At 42.9% G+C, this 20,514-nt stretch overlaps 1 protein-coding gene across 2 annotated transcripts in view; it reads right to left on the bottom strand.

Moving 5' to 3' along the window:
- The window catches only part of UBXN4 (UBX domain protein 4), a 31,775-nt gene extending 22,205 nt beyond the window's left edge, over positions 1 to 9,570 (bottom strand). For both annotated transcript variants that reach the window (XM_061183622.1, XM_061183631.1), the window contains exons 1-2: positions 9,216 to 9,570; positions 1,614 to 1,716 (exon numbers count right to left, since the gene is read on the bottom strand). In XM_061183622.1, coding sequence (XP_061039605.1) covers positions 1,614 to 1,716; positions 9,216 to 9,297 — 185 coding nt within the window. In that variant the 5' untranslated portion in view covers positions 9,298 to 9,570. The remainder of the gene's footprint in view (positions 1 to 1,613; positions 1,717 to 9,215) is intronic.
- Between the last annotated feature and the right edge of the window lie 10,944 nt (positions 9,571 to 20,514).

The raw sequence follows: 20,514 nt of genomic DNA, 5'->3' as shown, positions 1-20,514 counted from the left end.
TATATACAGGTAACCCTGCAGCTGCTAATAGAAATTTGTTTTTAAAAATACTGGATATATCAGTCTGTATATAAATCTCAACAATTCTGAAATTCTCATTTCTTCCACATTCCCAATAAACCTCTACATTCCTCCTGCCATTACTGACTCTAAAAGGTGCTTCTGGAAGATAATGAACAATATCAATGACACAGCAGACTCTTTTTAAAAAACGATTACAGCTCAATAAATATATAGTTCAGTAACTGCTGCTGTTGTGAGGCAGACTATACTATGATTTGCTTTGTGATGTTTTGTTAATAAAGAAAATTTTTAAATAAAAAGTTTACAAACTTATAGGTAAATTTCTGAATATTTTAATCTTGACAGTAATTTTCATTTTGACATTACCAATATCAAAAGGACAGAACTACCACTTTAAAACTGCTAATGAATTAATGTTTCCAGGCATTTATCATTGATGGCTGCTGCTAACATCATAAAGAGAGACAACAGAGCATTATGTACCCTCTAATGGAAGAATGGAAGACTTACAACCATCTACGAAGTAGCCTTAAGGGGGAAAAAAACCTAACCTGAATCCAACTGTCAATTTACAGAAAATAGAGGACAGAGTAATAAACTAAATGACACTAACAGAGCTGCAATGAACAAAACCCGTACTGTAGGAAACTACATAACGAATGACCTGGTTTCCCAAAAAAATAAACTGCAAAGAAAAAGACAAAGAGAGAGACATAGAGGCGAAGCCTACAGAGTAAAAGAGACTTGAGAGAGATCAATGCATCACAATGTGTGGACCTTGATGGATCCTGAACCAAACTGTAATAAATTAAATTAATAATAAAACCATGACTGATAAGAGAACTGAAAATTTGAACACTGAGTAGATATTTCAAGTTAAGAAATTAGATTCATTTTTGACGTATTACAGTTATGTTAAAAAAATTAAGAATCCTTATCTTTCAGAGACATACCAAAATATTTATAGATGAAGTGACATGATGACTGAGATTTATTTCAAAATTATATGGGATGAGTTGAAGTGGGTGAGGGAATAGATGAACAAGACTGACCATGAGTTGATAACTGTCAAAGTAGTTGACAGTACAAGGGGGTTCATTACACTACTCAAGCACTTTTGTGTGTGTCTGAAATTCTCTATCCCCCCCCCAAAAAAAAATTAACGGGGGGAAGAGGGATGTATTAATAAAACAGACTTGTGGTTATCAGGTCCTACGATGGACCTATAAATGTCCTTATTCTTATTGAATAAAATCATTCCATTTTCAAAAATAGGATCCAAAAGAGTGGTCAACCTTTCAGAGATATTTAATATATGGTTTACAGTCACTTCCAAGTTTTTAGAATCTGAGGATCACAGTTCCTTTGCATTACTGGTGCATGTCACATAGCTGCTTGGCAGACCAAGAATTCATAAGTTTTTCAGTATGATATAATGATGAACTTGAAAAATGGCAATCAGAATTTAAGTCCCTAAAATGTCTTAGACAAAAATCAACATTCTTATAGTCTAAGAGTATCACCATAAATCACAACCAAAGACAATGGTTAAAAAAAATTTTAATTACAAGATTAAAACATAAGCAAACCTTTTGGTATCGATTTTAATAGCAACAAAACTGTTGGAAGATGCTTCTGTCACTTTCTCATCTTCCCAACTTGCAGCCATCTGTGTAGACTGCTCATCATCACCTGTAAAACATTTCAAGCATTCTTAAAACATAAGGCCAGTATCTGCTGATTCTTTTCCCTGGAAATCTGGAACTTCAAATAAAATGTAATCTCACAAATAATATTTTCTACTAAATTTGAAAACTGAATTTTCCATAAATGAAAAGTGTGAGTTATATGCATTGTTAACATTAATAAAAAGTAATGAAAAACAAAATACTGCTATTTAGATTATACAAAGTGTTTTCTAAATGAAGACATCCGAATTATGATGCAAATATTATCACAATAATTAGAAGTCATGGGCAGAAATGTGACTACTTTGGCTTTTCTACATATGATTTTATAAAATAAACGTACAATACTTTTCCTTTATGCAGCATCTTTCTGTTGAGTTCAATGTCCTCCACACACACCCCACTTATTTTCCAGAATTCCTCCAAGGTAGACAGAAGCAGGTGCAATCCTGTCTGCAGTTTTGGACCTGTCTTTTGTTATAGGCATACTAATTATAAAAGTTACACTGATCCAAAACTAATCTATGGTGACAGAGTTCAGCACGGTGGCTACTTTGGTAGAGCTACTATTGATTGGGAAGGAGGATGAAGGAGGCTCTGGGGTCTTGGAAATGTTTGTATCTTTTTTTTTTTAATTTTTATTTTATATTAGAGCATAGTTGATTAACAATGTTGTGTTAGTTTCAGGTCTACAGCAAAGTGACTCACTTATACATATACATGGATCTATTCTTTTTCAAATTCTTTTCCCATTTAGGTTATTACAGATATTGAGCAGAGTTCCCTGCACTATACCATAGGTCCTTGTTGGTTATCCATTTTAAATACAGTAGTGTGTACATGTCAATCCCAAACTCCCAATCTATCCCTACCCCCCAGTTCCCCCCGGGTAACCATGAATTCATTCTCTGTGAATCTGTTTCTATTTTGTAAATAAGTTCATTTGCATCATTTTTTTTTCAGATTCCACATATAAGTAATATCATATGATAGGAAATGTTTATATCTTATCTGAATGATAGTTACACAAGTGTATTCATCTATAAAAATTCATCTAGTTGTTCACTGAATATATTTAATATACTGTATGCCATACCTCAGGGACAAAATGTTTTAAAAGTTATACCTATCAAGAGATTATTTCCATTTTAGACTTGTAATATCTAGATTTTGGCATAACCACTTATTGGTGGGCAAAGGGAAACTTACCTGAGTTAAGTCACTGAAAAATATTTCTGAGGTTAGCAGAGCTAAGTGCTTTTTCAAAGGTGAGCAACCTTTGCCAATTTATGCTTAAAAAGGCTTCAGGTCACATTTTTTGCTTTACAAAAATGAGATCTTTCTATACCTACTCTTTTGTAAGCCGCTTTCTTCCCATGTGTGTTCCCGCCTTCCCCAATTTAATCCACCCTTAGCCTTCCCCATTTCAGTTATCTGTTAATGGGTAACACCATCCTTTCAGTTCTCAGGCCAAAAAGTTTAGTTATTCTTGCCTTCAACTGGCGCTATCTCCAAAATATATCCAGGGACTTCCCCGGCAGTCCAGAGGTTAAGACTCCGCGCTTCCACTGCAGCGGGTGTGGGTTCGATCCCTGGTAGAGGAACTAATATCCCACATGCTGTGTGGCACGGCCAAAAAATTAAAATAATAATAATAATAATAATTATATATATATATATTTTTAAAGCACCTTTCTTTAAAAAGTCAGATCAGGGACTTCCCTGGCGGTCCAGTGGTTAGGACTCCACACTCTCACTGCCGAGGGCCAGGGTTCAATTTCAATCCCTGGTGGGGGAGCTAAGATCCCACAAACTGTGCGGCGAAGCCAAAAATAAAATAAAAATAAAACAAAAAGTCAGATTACATCAACCCTCTGACCAAAATTCTACAATAGCTCCCTATTTCCCTCAGAGTAAAAGCAAAAGTCCTTACAAATGACCTCAGGCCTTCAGTTACCTCTCTGACCTCATTTCCTTTTACTTTTTTGCTGTCCCTTTCCTTCCTATCCCTTTCCTTTCTATTCCTCAAATATTAAAGACATTCTTGCTACAGGTCTGTGTACTAGTTGTTTCCTCTGCCTGGAATATTCTTCCCCCAGATACCTACACGGTTAACTCTCAACTCCCTTAAGTCCTTGCTCAAATATTATCTTAATACAAACTTTCCCTAATCACTACTTTAAACACTTCAGGGAGTTCCCTGGTGGTCCAGTGGTTAGGACTTGGTGCTTTCACTGAGGGGACCCAGGTTCAATCCCTGGTCGGGGAACTAAGATCCCACAAGCCGCGCAGCACGGCAAAAAAGTAAAATAAAATTACACACTTCAGATATTCCCAAAGCTCCCTCATTTCCTGCTTTTTTTTTTTTTCTGTAATACTTATCACTTTCTAATAGACTATGCATTTTACTTATTATGTTTACTGTTTATTGTCTGTCTCCCTCCACTAGAATGCATGTTCCATGAGAGCAAGGATTGTTTTCCTTTTTATTTACTGATATAACTCAAATGCCTACAACAGAACCTGGCCTACAGTAAAATACCTGGAATATAGCAGGCTCTCAATAAGTATATTGTGGAATGAATAGCTAAATTTCTGGTACAGTATCTTGGCATGCCTACAAAAACTTGACTAATGCTGCACAGTTGGAAACATTTTTTGTGAACTGAGATCCAGGAATATTCAGTAGTAAGGGGATCGAGAAATCTGGCCACGGACAAGTAGACAGGGACTAGAGGGCATCCACAGACCAAGACCAAACGAATGCCCGTCAGCAGAGCCCTTGATGTTGGAGCAGTAAACGGGAAAACTATCATCTGCAGTGAGATCATTCTGAGCACATCTTCAGACACTATGGGGTGAGGAGAGATGTAAAATTCCAAGTCAATGACAGGACTATCAACCTAGAAAATAGCTATATAGGAACATTTTTACTAAACTTAGAGAAGGCTGTGAGGTGATAGGGATCTTTTTCATTCATTCTTTCTTTCATACATTCACTATTTTATTCCACATTTACGTTGTGCTAGGCACTGAGCTACAAACTAAATATAAAACAAATGAGATACTATATGCCCTCAGTGGAGCTTAAAATCAAAAGATACAAAAAAAAGTACTTGTTTGGTAACTCTAAGTAGTTATAGTGTTTAACGCGCTGAAGAAAAAAAAAAAGACCTCTTTAGATTGGTCAGGGAAGCCCTCTCTGAGGTGATATTTAAGGTAAGACCTAAAGGATGAAAGAGCTGAGCCATGCCACAAGCCAGAAGAGTTCACTACACAGAAGGAATTTCCGTGTAGGGAAAGGGCTGTGTGATTACGAGTGTTGTGAACAACAGGGAGCAGGAAACAAGATGAGACTGAAGAGTTAAGGGTCCAGAGATGACGCCCACACTTAGGTTTATCCAACTGGATGTAAGGTGGTGCCATTTACTTAGAAGTAGAACACTGGGGGGAAAAAAAAACAGGTTCAAGCAGTAATACTTTTAGGCTTGAGAATCCTGTGAGGCATCCAAGTGGGGATGTCAAGTTGGTACCTGGAAGGATGGATCTGCCACTTCTTAGGTCGATGTCCTTCACTCCCTCACCTATGCTGTACAACGTGGATAGGGTCTCAAGTGTTCCATCCCCACTAGCAATGTCTGTCCATGAGTCAGGCTAGTGCAGCAGCAGCCGCTTGACCAACAGAGATGGAAGACTGAATGGAATTACATTAACTCAGCAAGAGTTATCTTAACACTGCTGGGTGGGATTATTAATCGCCAACTTCAGTATCTTTAGTTTCTTATTTTTAATCAAATTATGAACTGTGCTGTGGACTTAGGTGGGCCAAAGATTTTAGGAGAAAACATTACATCCTTGGTGGTATGAGCAGTATCCAAAAGTAAAGCCACTTAAAAGAATAGTACAAACTCTGAAGCAAAGAGCTGCAGACGCTACAATCAGTAACTCCAACCTAGAAAAACTCAACTGGTCAAAACCTAGAGGGTTTCTTAGTCTATTTTAACCAAAAAAAGAGGCATGAAATAGTGTCTGTCAGTCACAGAGATTTTAGCCAACTAGCAACACTAGTCAGTGAACCCACACCTCTACTTCAGAATCCTTGTCAGATTATTCTGTCTTCCCAAGAATAGAATCAAAATCTTCTTCAGTTTTATATCTTTCAATTTACACAGCTATAATACTTTGAAAATCCTTGTTAACTCGTTGACTTAACTAGTAGTAATCTCTCTAGTCTCTTAACATCAATCCTACATATTTTTTTTTTTAATTATTTATTTATTTATTTATTTATGGCTGTGTTGGGTCCTCGTTTCTGTGCGAGGGCTTTCTCCAGTTGTGGCAAGCGGGGGCCACTCTTCATCGCGATGCGCGGGCCTCTCACTATCGCGGCCTCTCTTGTTGTGGAGCACAGGCTCCAGACGCGCAGGCTCAGCGATTGATCCTACATATTCTTTAATTCATCCATGAAAATTTCAGTAAAATATAAACAATCTACCTAAAATGCTTCCCACTTGAGTGGTTATATAAAGCAACGATTACCCTTAAGACCACTCCTTCCAACTATAGAGACTCCTTCCAACTATTATATCTTTTTAAATTTCAATGAATTGGTATATTACTATCAAGGTCTCAGACCTAAGAAAATCATGAGTTCTGGCTGTATTCTTCAAAGTCAAGAACAGAGGTCTAAGCAACCTATAAGTGTTGCAGTTTCATGACTCCACTGTCTACATACTCCTGGAGTGACACTAATCCTACCTAATCTTGGAGATTAACTTCCTAAAACTCTAGAAAAACCAACAGTATTTTCAATGAGTCAAGGGACTGACTCCTTTGGCAGATTGCTAACAGTCCTCTTGCAAACATTCAACAGTCACTGATATTCTAAAAGCATACGACAAGGCTTCCCTGGTGGCACAGTGGTTAAGAATCCGCCTGCCAATGCAGGGGACACGGGTTCAAGCCCTGGTCGGGGAAGATCCCACATGCCGCGGAGCAACTAAGCCTGTGTGCCACAACTACTAAGCCTGCGCTCTAGAGCCCAAGAGCCACAACTAGTGAGCCTGCGCTCTAGAGCCCAAGAGCCACAACTACTGAGCCCGTGTGCCACAACTACTGAAGCTCCTGTGCCTAGAGCCCGTGCTCCACAACAAGAGAAGCCACCACAATGAGAAGCCCGTGCACTGCAACGAAGAGTAGCCCCGGCTCACCACAACTAGAGAAAGCCTGCGCACAGCAACGAAGACCCAACGCAGCCAAAGATAAATAAATAAATGTATAAAAGAAAAAAATAAATAAAAGCAAAGATACACGCTCATCAGTAAAAAGTTAATTGAAGAATGTATGTATTATATATACACACAAAGCCCCAAAGATCTATAACTTTATTTTTCTATTGTAATAATTAGCACTACTGTTTCCAAATGGGTTTCCAAATATTTGTTAATTAAATCTAGCATTTCTTCTAAATTAACTGGTTAGCCCAGGAGTGCCTTCTAGGAACCTTTGGACACCATGAAATGTGTTTTCTGTTTAAAAATATGACTACCATAATCCTAGATTTCCTTATTTCTACACCAATTTCAATAACTACCTAAATTCTACAACTGTTCAGTTTTTTTGAGAAACAAAAAAGACACTCTTTTTTTTTGAAGCTGCTAAAAAAAAAAAATCTGTCAAGACAAGATATAAATCCTTTTTGTGACACTGGTGTATGTCATTTAACCACTGTGGACGTAAGTTTCCTCATCTATAAAATGGGCATAATAAGCCCTGTTCTACCAACTGCCAGGATCAATTGAGATTATATATGAAAAACACAACTTAAAATGTCATTAAAACTATTACTGTACTCTTAATAAGCATACTAAGTATCATTAATTTTCCTTTCCCTTTTTTTTTTTAATAAAACAGGACTACTTTTTAAAAATAAATGTGTATTTATTTTATTTATTTATTTTTGGCTGCATTGCATCTTCATTGCTGCGCGCGGGCTTTCTCCAGTTATAACGAGCAGGGACTACTCTTCTTTGCGGTACAAGGGCTTCTCATTGCGGTGGCTTCTCTTGTTGCAGAGCATAGGCTCTAGGCGTGTGGGCTTCAGTAGTTGTGGCACATGGGCTCAGTAGTTGTGGTTTGCGGGCTCTACAGCGCAGGCTCAGTAGTTGTGGCACACGGACTTAGCTGCTCCGCGGCATGTGACATCTTCCCAGACCAGGGATCGAGCCCGTGTCCCCTGCACCGGCAGGCAGATTCCTAACGACTGCGCCACCAGGGAAGCCCTCCTTTCCCTTTTAATCCACTTATTTCCTTACAGGTTTACCGCAGTTATTTATTTATGTGAAATGTAACTCTAAAAAAGCGTAAGAGAATGTAAACTACTCCAGCTCTTCTAATTAACAGCACTGGGCTAACATTTTAGCATAATTTAAAACAATTCAAAATTCCAAATTTAATGTTAAATGAAACTCATATTCCAGCAACTTGCTCTTCACCGCAGTGCATAAAGTTATAGGGCTACTACCTAGCCTTCCAAGTCATGAGTTAATGATGAATAAGCCGTTACTAAACACAAATAGTTGAAATAATACACCTCAAATTAACGGTAGTCACAAACACTGATTTGGTTCATGTAATGAGGACCAGCAAAACCTCACAGAGGCAAAGGCTTACGGTAAATCTAGAAGATTTCAGTAATAAAATACGGAGCAAAATAACCCAGAGCAACACGGCGTAAATGAGTTAGTACACCTTCTGAAACTGTAGCTATGAGACTAGGAAGACAACAAAAAGAACCAAGGCTGGTGTGTCTACTTCTTCTAAACAAATGGTTAAAAAAAAAAAAATCAACTTGCAAGAAAGCAATTATTCCACATTAGATTCACCACTCCCATATCACTATTAAAAAAAAAAAATCAAACCTATATAGACCTCAAAAGTTTGCGTTTCAGGAACACACGAAAGCCAGTAACCCTGAACATCAGGTGCTTTCTCTTTGTTGATTACCGATGACACAGCTTTCTTCCTGACAGTCCACAACTAATTACAAGTAAAACTGCCTGCCTAATGGCCCGTCTCTCTTCCCACCTACACACTAACTACACGGGCGTTAAAGCCTCCCGAAGTGGATCCTCGGGGACAGAGCGCCCTACCCGGGGGGCCCGGGAGGCGGCGGTGGCGTCAGTGTACGCGCGGGGTCAGGCTCGGCGGGGCGCTGCGGGCTGAGCGGCGAGGGCCTGCTCCACCCGTCCCCTCGCCCCGCGCAGGGAGGTGACCGCGGGGCTCGGCGCGCTTTGGGGGCGAGGCCGGGGCCGTGCCTCCCGCCGGGGGCCGGGAGAAGCGGGCGGTGGGGGCCAGGCCCGGTGCGCTCCAAACGGACGGGGGAGGAGCTGAGACGGGCAGCCCGGGCCTCTTGGCGCCCGGAGGAAAAGCTGGGGGCCCCTGGGGTTAGAAGTAGGCCGGAGGGGGTGCCCCGGCCACGTCTCGGGCCCTCGCCTCCTTCACCTGCCACGAACACCACGAAGACCGCGCCGCTCCTCTTGGCCGACGCGATGGCGGCTGGAATGGCGCCCTGGAACCACAACATCGCTGCCCTCGGGCACAGGCGCTCGCTCGGTGTGTTGTCGCCTCGGTCCCGGAGCTGGCCCCGCCCTCTCCGTCGTTGGGCCCCGCGGCCCGCCTCCGGCTCCGCACCGGCGCGCAAGCCTGTCAGCGGCCCCCAGGACGCGCGCAAGCGCGCAGGCCGAGGCGCGCCCCGCGACACATGACGCCACGCGTCGCCGTCAGCACCGCGCTCCCGTGCCTTGTCTCGTTGGCAAGTCGGTGCGTGCAGGCACCCGCGAGACCGCAGGCCCTGCAGTCCCGGAAGTGGAAGGAGGCAGCGGAAAGGATGACTAATCGCTAAGTGGCGTCGGCGGCGCCTTCCTGAAGCATGACGGGAATTGTAGTCTTCTTAGGCTTGGTTCCTTTAATGTGGGAAATGTCACTGTGGTTTCCCGGGCACGGCTAAGGGGGCAGCAGTGAGAACCACTTCACAATCTATAAAGAGGAGGAGAAGTGGCGCTAGTCACCGGGAGATGCCACTCTCGGCATTACTGAGACCTTAAATGTGGAGGAAATCATCCCCGCCCCGGGTGGAACCCTGCGTAGTGGGACCATGTAATTGTGTATTATGATTAGTGGCCATTGTGCGATAGGGTGGATGTCTCTCGGTATAGAACTAAACGGGCTTTGTAGGGATTTACTGCAAGGCTTTGATTTCTATTGGACTTAATTTATAAGCTCAACCTTGAAGAAAAGAACCACAGCAGTCACCTTCTGTAATACTGTACAGCCCATGTACCTGAGGGGAGGTATTGGTTGAACGCAGACCTTGAGTAATTTCCTTGTGGTTGGTTAGAGATCATTCCAAACCTCAAAACGCTTAGCTACGCTGTTGCCACGGCTGTTTTCGAAAGTAAGTCAAAAGCAGAGAATAGATAATGATGTATTTTCCAGCAACTTTTCAAGGTAATACAAAAGAGAAGAATAGATAATTTTGTTTACGATGACAAAGTACTGTGATCAAGATAGGGCACTTTGTAGTTGGTTGCCATTAAAATGAAAACTGATTCATACTTAATACTTTCTTGAAATTACATGGTCTCTATTAACTATTGGCTAAAGGCTTGTATGGTTTATTTAAAGTTGCATACGCTATTATATTAGACATCCTACATCATTTAAATTTCTCTTCCAGCAGTACAGTCATTTAACAATCCTTGCAGGATTAAGAAGGAGCTACATCTGAAAATATACCTTTCCTACAAATATTTAACCTAAAAATAGCTAACATTCTTTCCGATTTTTTTTTTTTTTTTTTTTTTTTTTTTGGCTGCGTTGGGTCTTCGTTGCTCCGCACGGGGTTTCTCTAGTTGCGGTGAGCAGGGGCTACTCTTCGTTGCGCTGCACGGGCTTCTCACTGTAGTGGTTTCTCTCGTTGCGGAGCACGGGCTCTAGGCGCGCCGGGCTTCAGTAGTTGCAGCACACGGGTTCAGTAGTTGCAGCACTCAGGCTCTAGGTGCGCAGGCTTCAGTAGTTGCGGCATGCAGGCTCAGTAGTTGTGGTGCATGGGCTTAGTTGCTCCGCGGCTTGTGGGATCTTCCCGGACCAGGGATCGAACCCGTGTTCCCTGCATTGGCAGGCGGATTCTTAACCGCTGCGCCACCAGGGAAGTCCCTCTTTCTGATTTTTATTTACATTTTTCCAACCAGGCCTCTCATACAGTGTTATTATAAACCGAAATATAATGCTGATTACAGACAGTTGCTGCTTACATAGGACACCATGCCTCAGGAGGAATTAGAGTTGATCTTCAACGTCAACTTTAAATGGATTCCTTGTGATTCCATCAACATATATATCCTTTTGGTAGAGCAATGTCTTTATTTCTAATGTTAGAATTAATATTAGAAGAATCATTCATAGCCTTTCACTCATTCATCAACTATTTATTGCTCATCTGCTATGAACTAGGCATTGTACCTGGCATTGATAAGAAGGTGAGGCAGTCAGACAAAGGCCCTGCTTTTGTGACTGCAGTCTAAAGAGGAAGACAAGTGATGATGAATGCCACAAGAGGGGAAATTCTGAGTGCTTCAGAAATGTGATTATGTGACCCGACGTGGATAGCAGGGTTAGAAAAGACCTTTCTGAGGAGATGGCATGTGAGGGGAAATCTAGCTAGGTGAAGGAGAAGACTATTCCAGATAGAGGAAACAGCAGTGTGAAGGCTCCGAAGCAAATGAGAATAGTACCCTTGAAGAACTGAAAAATGTCCAGTGTGACTAGAACATTCAAAGAGTTGTATGGTGTAAATGAGGCTGGAAAGATAGCAAGCTTAGCTCATCCAGGGCCTCGGAAGTCATGTTAAGGATTGCAGACATTTTTCTAAGAATTGTAGAAAACCATTGAAGAATTTTAAACTGAGGAGTTACACATAAGATGTGTGTTTTTAATATGCAGCTATGCTGCAGTTTTAGTGGATTGTATCGGAAGTGGAAAGGGTGAAAGTGAAGAGACTGGTTAAGAACCCAGAAGTGGGTGCTTTCAAGAATTTTGGAAGCAGACCCAATAGGTTTTGTTGATCAATTAGCTATGGAATTTGAGGGAGGAGGAGTCAAGAAGAGATCTTGGGTTTCTGTTTTGAGAAATTGTATAGAAGATGGTAGTGTGATGGGGACCACTGAAGGAAGAGCAGGCAGGTGGGGACGTGGGCATGAAGATGTGAGTTCAATATTATTAGCCATGTGTTTGGAGTGCTGGAGAGACAGCAAGAGGAGATGTTAAGTAGGCAGATAGATGTCAGGTTGGGAGCTCAGAAAACAGTTCTTACCTAGAGATAGGAATGTGAGATTTCTCTACATACAGGGGATAATTGAAGCTCTGGAGGATGTTCTCACTTACAGTGTGTGCAAAATGAGGTAAGACAAGAGTTATGACGGAGGTGTGAAGACCTCCGACATCTATAGCGTTGTGTAGGAAAGTACAAACCAGTAACAGAGACTTAGGAAAGGTATGGGGGTATGTTGAGGGGGGAGGGGGAGAATGGGAGCTTGTGATACCAGAGAAGCCAAGGGTAGAGAGATTTTTGAGAAGGGAGTGGGAAGCCGCTGTGTTGAATGCTGCTCTTGGGTCAAGTTAAATAAGATTTTTGAATGTCCATTGTTTTTAGCAATATGAAGGTGATTATCAACTTAGCAAGAGGGGTTTTGATGGGTTCTTCTGTGTGGAAGCCAGATGGCAATGGGTTGAAGAGTGAAGGGAGATAGGGAGGGGGTGTCAGTAATTGTGAAGAGAAGGAGGAAGAAAGGACATTAGCTGGACAGGGATTTGGACTGAGAAAAACAGCTTCTTTAAAGATTGGAGAAACTTGTACCCTATCAAGTATTGATGGAAAGGAGCTAGTCTTGGAGAGATTGAATACACAGGAAACAGGGAGCCCCCTAGGAAGATGGGAGGGAATATGAGATATATGGCAAATTCTGCTAATAGCCCACCCAACAATCATGCTTCTACCACGCCCCCCATTTTTCTTTGCTGGCAGAGTTTCCCCACTGAGAGGGAAACTGCTAGATACCTGTTTTTTTCAACCTCCCCTTAGAGCCAGTAGGACCTCGTGGGAAGTGGGGATCGGGGTGGAGGCAGTTCTAGGAGAAGTTTTCCTTAAAAAAGAGACACATGGAAGAAAGCACAGCCCTTCTCCGTGTGCATATGCTGCCCAGTACTGCTATGGCCAGAGGAACGACATTGCCAGCTCTCTGAGAATGGTAGAATGGAATATGGAAAGCGCCCGTGTCTGTGATGACTCAAGTCCTGTCTTGTGGGAGAACAACTGTCCTCGTAAGTTAGGCTATTCTGTAAGTTGGATATTGCTTCTTGTAATCACCACCATTCTAAACAAACTGGGATGGGATCCAGAGCACAGGCAGACAGAAGAGATACCCCTTCCATATTAACAGGAAGAAGAGCGGAAAAATAACTTTGGACATAAAGAAGGTTATAAGTTTCAGGACAGTAAGTTGAGGAAGTTTTCATCTGAATGCTGGACCCTATGAAGGAGAGGTCATTTGCTGAGAGTGATGGGGGAGGTAAGGAAATTGGCACCTTGAAGTTCGGAGCAAGGTCTGAAATAATACTGAGGAGTGTTGAAAGGCAAGGGCTGTGGGAAACAGTGTGCCAGGCAGGGCTGAGGGCCCAGTGAGATTTGTGGCCCCGATTTTTCCCAGTTGTGTGATTTTCTTCGGTAATCACTCAGTTCCTGGGGTACAGGCGCTGAGGATGTGGAGACTTGGATTTACATAGGGCCTAGACAGCACGAGAAAGGACAAAGGAACAAGGGAATTGAGGAGATTAGCAAGAGTGAGCGATGTGATGGACCAGGGAATCTAAGCTGAGTGGGGAGGCAAGTGAATGCAGAAAGGAGACCATGGATACCAAAAATAAATAAGTCAGGTTGGGGGCAGGCAATGGCCTGGAGGGCAAGGGGTAGGCAAGAGACTGGTCAGCAATATGGGATTTTATTTTGTTTTATTTTAATTTTATTTATTTAATTATGTTTTGGCCACGCCGCGCGGCTTGCGGGATCTTAGATCCCCGACCAGTGCTCCCAGCAGTGGAAGCGCGGAGTCCTAACCACTGGACCGCCAGGGAAGTCCCCAGCAATATGGGATTTTAAAATGGTCAATCTTCTGGGTGCGGGGGAAAAACAAACCTAGTCAGGAATTATAGAAATTCCTGATTCCTTTGCCATTCTTGAGTTTTGAAGTCCAATACTGTCGAATTCAATGAGAAGTATCCCTTACTGAATCAACATGCCCTTCTTTCTTCCGTCACAGAGAGTGAAACTAGAGTCTCCTCCCTTTACTCTGTGTGCAACCAGCCACAGCAATCTGTCAGTTCCTTTATGTTATCTGAAATCCTTTCCATTTCAATGTAGTGGATGCTATGCTGCCCCCCCGCCCAGAGCCCCACTTCACGGCCACGGTGCTCGCTCCCCCAGCTGCTGGGACGTCGGCTGCTGAAGGCCTTTAACTGCGTCCTTCTCTGAGAGTTGCGCTCAGCTGAGGGCACAAAGGCCTGGGACGCTTGCCTCCTTAGGCTTCTGGAGAGCCTCCAGTCTCCAGCCGTCCCCCTGGGATCACCCTAAGCCTCTGTTACCTCTGCATTTTACCAGTGTTGTTACGGATGTAATTTACTCCCTGATAAACTCCCCGCAAGCAGATCTTCTCTCAGTCCCGGAACCCAAGTAAGGCAGAACCCCAGTCACCTGAAAGACTCATACAGCTTTCCTCACTGCTCTTTCTGCTTTCTTTCCAGTGCATCCCACACAATGATGTCATAGCCAACTTCCCTGCTCCCCTCCCCAAATTATTTTCAGCATTTTTGTTCAGCTTAAAAATCCTTACTGGCTCTGTAGTACCTCTAAAAATAAAGTACAAATTCTGTAGCTAAACATTCAAAATCCTCTACAACTTGGCTCCAACACTGCTTTTCCAACATTCGTTCTTCTAATTCCCCACCTGACCTCTCTGGGCCAACCAGACTATTCTATCCACTGTCTATGCAGGCCATGTTCCTTGCCATCTCTGCTGTTGTTCACTGGTTCCTCTTGCATGGAATTCTCTCCTTTCTCTCAGTCAACACATATTTGAGTGCCCACATGGGACAGGCTGTAGGTCAGGTGCTTGGAAGAGAAATACTGGTTGACTGAAAGATACTATTTTTGCCCTTAAAAAGCTTACAGTCTAGCCACTGGGAGAAACCGATACATAAATAGGTGACCATAATATGTCGGTTTGGGTAAAATGAAAGAACCATGTATAGGGTATTATAGAGAGGAAGGGAGGGACAGGGATGGCCTTTTGGAGGAAGTGGCATCAGCCTTGTTTTTCAAATGGACCTGAATCACTGATGAAAATTATAGCTCAATTTTACAGTCAGACCCGTCGAGCAGAAGCTTGTTTATTGGTGTGCAGCTGGCAACCTATGAAATGAGTTATGTCCCATTCTTTGCCCGTTCTTTTCCAAGCCCACCACTCCACTTCGCTCTAGAGATAAAAGACATCCCATGAGCTGGGTTCCAAGGATTTATGGGCTTCCTCGGTGCAGAAACATGGGCCTCACTGCCATGAACTCTTCTCTGAGGGACGGTAGACACCGGGCCTGTTCCCAGGTCCGGAGGCAGTGAAGACGAAGACCAGGTTTCGGTTGGTGTCTCTGACCATTGGGAGAACCCCAGCCCAACAGCCTGACCCACCTGCTTGGCTCCAGTGTGAGTTCTCAAAGTCCAGCTTCTTGTCATCACAGACAGAGAGGTGGTTCACAGTTGTTCTGGGCTGAGATGGGGAACCCTCCCGGTTGGCTGACCATGAATTCTCTGGCTTTCTACCTCTCCAATCTGTCAGTTCTCCTCTGTGACCCATTCCTATGTGCTGCTTCAGGTTGCCGACAGAGTTCCTGTGGCCCTTTACCCAGCACAGGGGCAAGCCACGGTGGCCGCTGTGTCACCAAGCTGCTCAGTGCCAGCTTCCATCTAAGAGACTGGAAGACAGCTGGTCAGGGAAAGTGGCACATCTGGAGTGCAGTTTCTCATGGCCATTCTATCCTGTGAATATTTTATTTTATATATATTTAAATTCCTGGGTTTATGTTTTCTTTCCTTCGAAAGATGAGAAGCAGCAGCTCTACTTAGTTTTCTTTCCCCCACAATGCCTTGTGTCCTTTGCAGATTGAATGAGTTTTTAGTGTCATGAGGTTAAAGGTTCCCCACTACAAAGGTTTTATTTCAATTTGCACAGATAAAAACCCATCACAAACTGAATTCTTAACTCTGGCCACTCAAATATATTCCAATATTCATAAGAATGTGGAAGGTTCAGTGCCAGCCCTTTACCATTGCTTAAAAAAGAAAGCAAACTGTATTTCTTACTGAAGTTTGACATGTAAATCCCACACCATGCTTTAAAAAAAAAAAAAGACATTTTTTTGTTCCGTAGAAACTTGCACCTGTTTACCACCAGAGGACGCTGTATGACTTACATATTGCAAAGCTACTTATATAAAAAACATGTAAAGGAAAAAAATAGTCTCTGTTCTTGCTTTTTCATGAGTGAAAAAGGGGAAGTGTAAAAAAAGTAAGTTGCTTATGGAAAGCATACTCACCTATAGACCAAGAAGAAGATAATTTAGTTACTGTACTAGGCTTATGGATGCACATAACATTTAAAAAGGAAAGAAGAGGGACTTCCCTGGTGGTCCAGTGGTTAAGAATCCGCCTTCCAATGCAGGGGACGTGGGTTTGATCCCTGGTCGGGGAACTAAGATCCCACGTGCCGCGGGGCAACTAAGCCCTCAACTAGAGAGCCCGTGTGCTGCACACTACAGAATTCCACAACTAGAGAGAAGCCTGCGCACCACAATGAAGAGCCCGTGCACTGCAGCGAAAGATCCTGTGATCCCGCGTGCTGCAACTAAGACCCGACGCAGCCAAAAATTAAAAAAATAAATAAATAAATAAAAAAAAGGGAAGAAGAAATATTTGAATATGTTGTAAGCTTCACTCACAACAATCAAATTTTCATAAGTAAAGACAGGGTGGCACTCCTCTCTGGCTTCTCCTATAGATCCAGGTGAATAAGACAAATAAAAAATGGCAGTCAAGGGACTTCCCTGGTGGTCCAGCACTTAAGACTCCGCGCTTCCACTGCGGGGGGTGGGGGGGAGCGGGTTCGATCCCTGGTCGGGGAACTAAGATCCCACACGCCACATGGTGCGGCCAAAAAAAAAAAATGGCAATCAATACAGACATAGAGAGTAGACTTGTGGTTTCTAAGCAGGAGGGGGTGGGGGAGGGGTGGGGGAGGGGTGGGGGAGGGGTGGGGAGGAGATGGGGGAGGGGATGGGGAGGGGGGAGGGGATGGGGAGGGGGGAGGGGATGGGGAGGGAGGAGGGGTGGGGGAGGGAGGAGGGGTGGGGGAGGGAGGAGGGGTGGGGGAGGGATGGACTGGGAGTTTGGGATCAGCAGACGCAAACTATTATATGGAGAATGGATAAACGAGGTCCTACTATATAGCACAGGGAGCCATCCTGTGATAAACCATAATGGAAAAGAATACGAAAAAGAATGTATATATATACATGTATAACGGAATCATTTTGCTGCACAGCAGAAATTAACACATTGTAAATCAACTATACTTCAATAAAATAATTTTTTTTTAAATGGCAGTCATTACATTGGCAAGGCTTAAGGCGGTAACTTAAGCAGTTAAGCCCATGAACCCTGGAGTCAGCTGCCTGTTTCAGGTATACAGCCAACACTCACTAGCTGTGTGACCCTGGGCAAATTTCCTGACCTCTCTGATACTTAGGTTGCCTCGCTGTAAACTGAGATAATAATAGAATTTACCTTTCAGGGCTACTGTGATGATTAAATAGGAACCCTTGTAAGTGTTTAGCAAGTGCTTGGCCCATGATAATTAACTGCTTTACAAATGTTAGCTATTATTTCTCCCTGCCTGCCAAAACTGTGCTTGAGAAAAATATACATGTGCCTTTCAGGATTCAAAGCTTTTGACTCAGCCAGATCATTTCTTCATTTAATCACGGGACAAATATTTACTGAGAAAGGCACTGGTGAGAGCTGGGGATGTATTAGTAAACAAAAGCCATAGATGTTTTTCCTGCCCTGAAGATTACATACTGATGGATAGAAAAATATTAAGGAACTAATTGGCCAATTACTCCTATAATTACCATTGCGATTAATGCTTTGAAGAGAAAGTACAGGATATTATTAGAGTTATTACTGGCGGAAATGACTTAGTCTGGAGGACTGAATTAAGGAGCTCTGTAGGAAGAGCAGGCTATCTGAAGGAAGAAATATTTGAGGTGGGATGTGAGGTGTGAGTACAAATGAACAGAAATTGGAGGGTAGGGGGGGAAGAATAAATGTTCCAGGCAGAGGGTAAATTACATGTGGGAAAAAAACAATCCTCAAATTTCAGTGGCTAAACCCAAGAAAGGTTTATTTCTTATTCACTTCACGGGCGGATGTCAGTTAGAGGCGTAAGGGGGTGGTTGTGCGAGGGGTTTTGCTCCATCCACTCGTTAAGAACTCTTGAACCCTCCCATTAGTGGCTCTTCCTTTTCCTGGCATCCCGGAGGTCTCCCTGACATCCTATACGTGCAGCCAACAAGCAAATTTCAATGTTTACAGATCACCTGGAGATCAGGTTAAAAACACAGATTCTGATTCAAGTTGGTCTGGGGGTGGGTATGAGATTCTGCATTTGTATCTGATTCTGATTCAAGTTGGTCTGGGGGTGGATATGAGATTCTGCATTTGTATCAAGCTGTCTGGTGATACTGATCCCTGCCTGGTTTCTAGCCCCCCACTCTGATTAGCAAGAGCAGGGAGAATCTCTTAGAAGGTCTAGTTAGGGGCCAAGCACAGAGGGGCATGCATCATTTCTACTTAAATTTCACTGGCCAAAACTCAGACACATGGCGCATCTAGGTGCAGGGGCTGGAAAACCTAGTCTGACAACGTGCCAAGGAAGAGAGACATCCACCTCCTACCACAGTTTGCTGAAACACTACCCAGCCTCTGCCACAGATGGGGAGAATCCCAGTGTCTGGCAGAAGATCACCACTTTACAGAACCCAGAGACAAGAAGGCATGGCATGTTCGAGGAACTTAGGGAAGTCCAGTGTGACTAGAACCTAGGAAGGGAGAAGGTAAGTGCCAAGTAAGCCTGGAGACGTAGGTAGGCAAGGGTCAGAGCATGCAAGACCCGGGAAGTGATAAAGATTTTGGACAGTGAAAAGTCATGTGGCTATTGAACATCTGAAATGTGGCTAGTGCAACCGAGGAACTGAATTGCTATTTTATTTAATTTTGATTAATAAATTTAATAAGTTTACTAGCTACATGTGGCTTGTAGCTACCATTTTGGATAGCACAGCTTCAGGAATTGGAATAAAATGTTTACATGGGAAGATAACCAACAACACTTCACTTGACAGTATAGGATCAAAACCAAGTAAGTCACATAGTACAGTATACACTATGTTATACTGCAGGATAGAAGAGACTGCAGATGAAGACAGTTTATCCTAATGATATTGAGAGGCCCTGCATCCAGCCATACCCGAAGCATCTATCCCTCATCTTTTCAATTACAGTGAGCCAATAAATTCCCTTGGTTACTTGAACCCCTTTGAGTTGGGTTTTTATAACTTTAAGCACTATAAACAGTACAGTGTCTACATGTAAGTGTTCAAGAAGCATCAGATGTTATTTTTATCTCAGTAGACTTGAGTAACCAGGTAAAATCCCAGATGGAGTCCTGACAGGTAGAAGATAATAGTGCAAACAGCAGAATCCACTCCAGCCAGTTTAAACAGAAAAGTAATTAATTCAAGGTTACCTGCTCACAGACCCTCAGGAGGATGAGACTGAGCAGTTTTGAAATCTCCTGGGATTGCACACAGAAACAATCCAACTATGGATACAACGAGGAATTCTGTGTAGAGCCTGCTTCCTCCCCTGTTCTCTTCCTGATCAGATTCTCCTGGAGGTGAGTGTGCCTGGTGGAGCCCCAGATCGCACGTCCGGATCACAGCTTTTCTGAGCAAAAGTGAACTTGAGAATTGAGTCATCCCAGCTGCTCTTTTGGGGTAGAAAGACTTGTAATGTGGGATTTGCCCAAATATAGGAAGGGTATTTAAAAGGTCTAAATTTGACAGATGACCACAGAGGATGATGATGTCTTGGTGAAAGTGGAATGTAGGATGATGTAGACAACAATTGTAGAGGAATAGCTCAAGGATATATTGTATTGATGTGACATTGCAGGGGCCGAAATATGAGTGTTTTGTTGGCTTTTGTCCTTGAGTTATTTGAATAAGCTTTTTCCTTTTTTTCATGTGGGGTTAATAAAGCTAGTGATATGCCACAGATGTATGTATGATTCCCAACTACTTGTGAGTTTTCTCATAACCAAGATTAATAATAACCTCTTTCTCCCAGGAGATCAATGCAAGTCCCAGCTCTAGCCATGTGGTTTGAGTTATTTATCTGAAAATAGGAATGCCTTAGTGCTTTGCTACTTAAAGTGTGGTCAGAGTACCAGCAGCATCATCGACTTTTGCAATCTCAAGCCCCACCCCAGACCTACTGAATCAACATCTGCACTTTAACCAGATTTCCCAGGGGACTCATATGCACATTTTATTCCACTTCCTCTTGTGACCAACCAGC

This window comes from Eubalaena glacialis, chromosome 1 (assembly GCF_028564815.1).
Source record: "Eubalaena glacialis isolate mEubGla1 chromosome 1, mEubGla1.1.hap2.+ XY, whole genome shotgun sequence".
In the NCBI taxonomy this organism is placed as follows: domain Eukaryota; kingdom Metazoa; phylum Chordata; class Mammalia; order Artiodactyla; family Balaenidae; genus Eubalaena; species Eubalaena glacialis.
The sequence above is the reverse complement of the archived record's forward strand: the minus strand, read 5'-3'. Positions and strand labels throughout refer to the sequence as shown.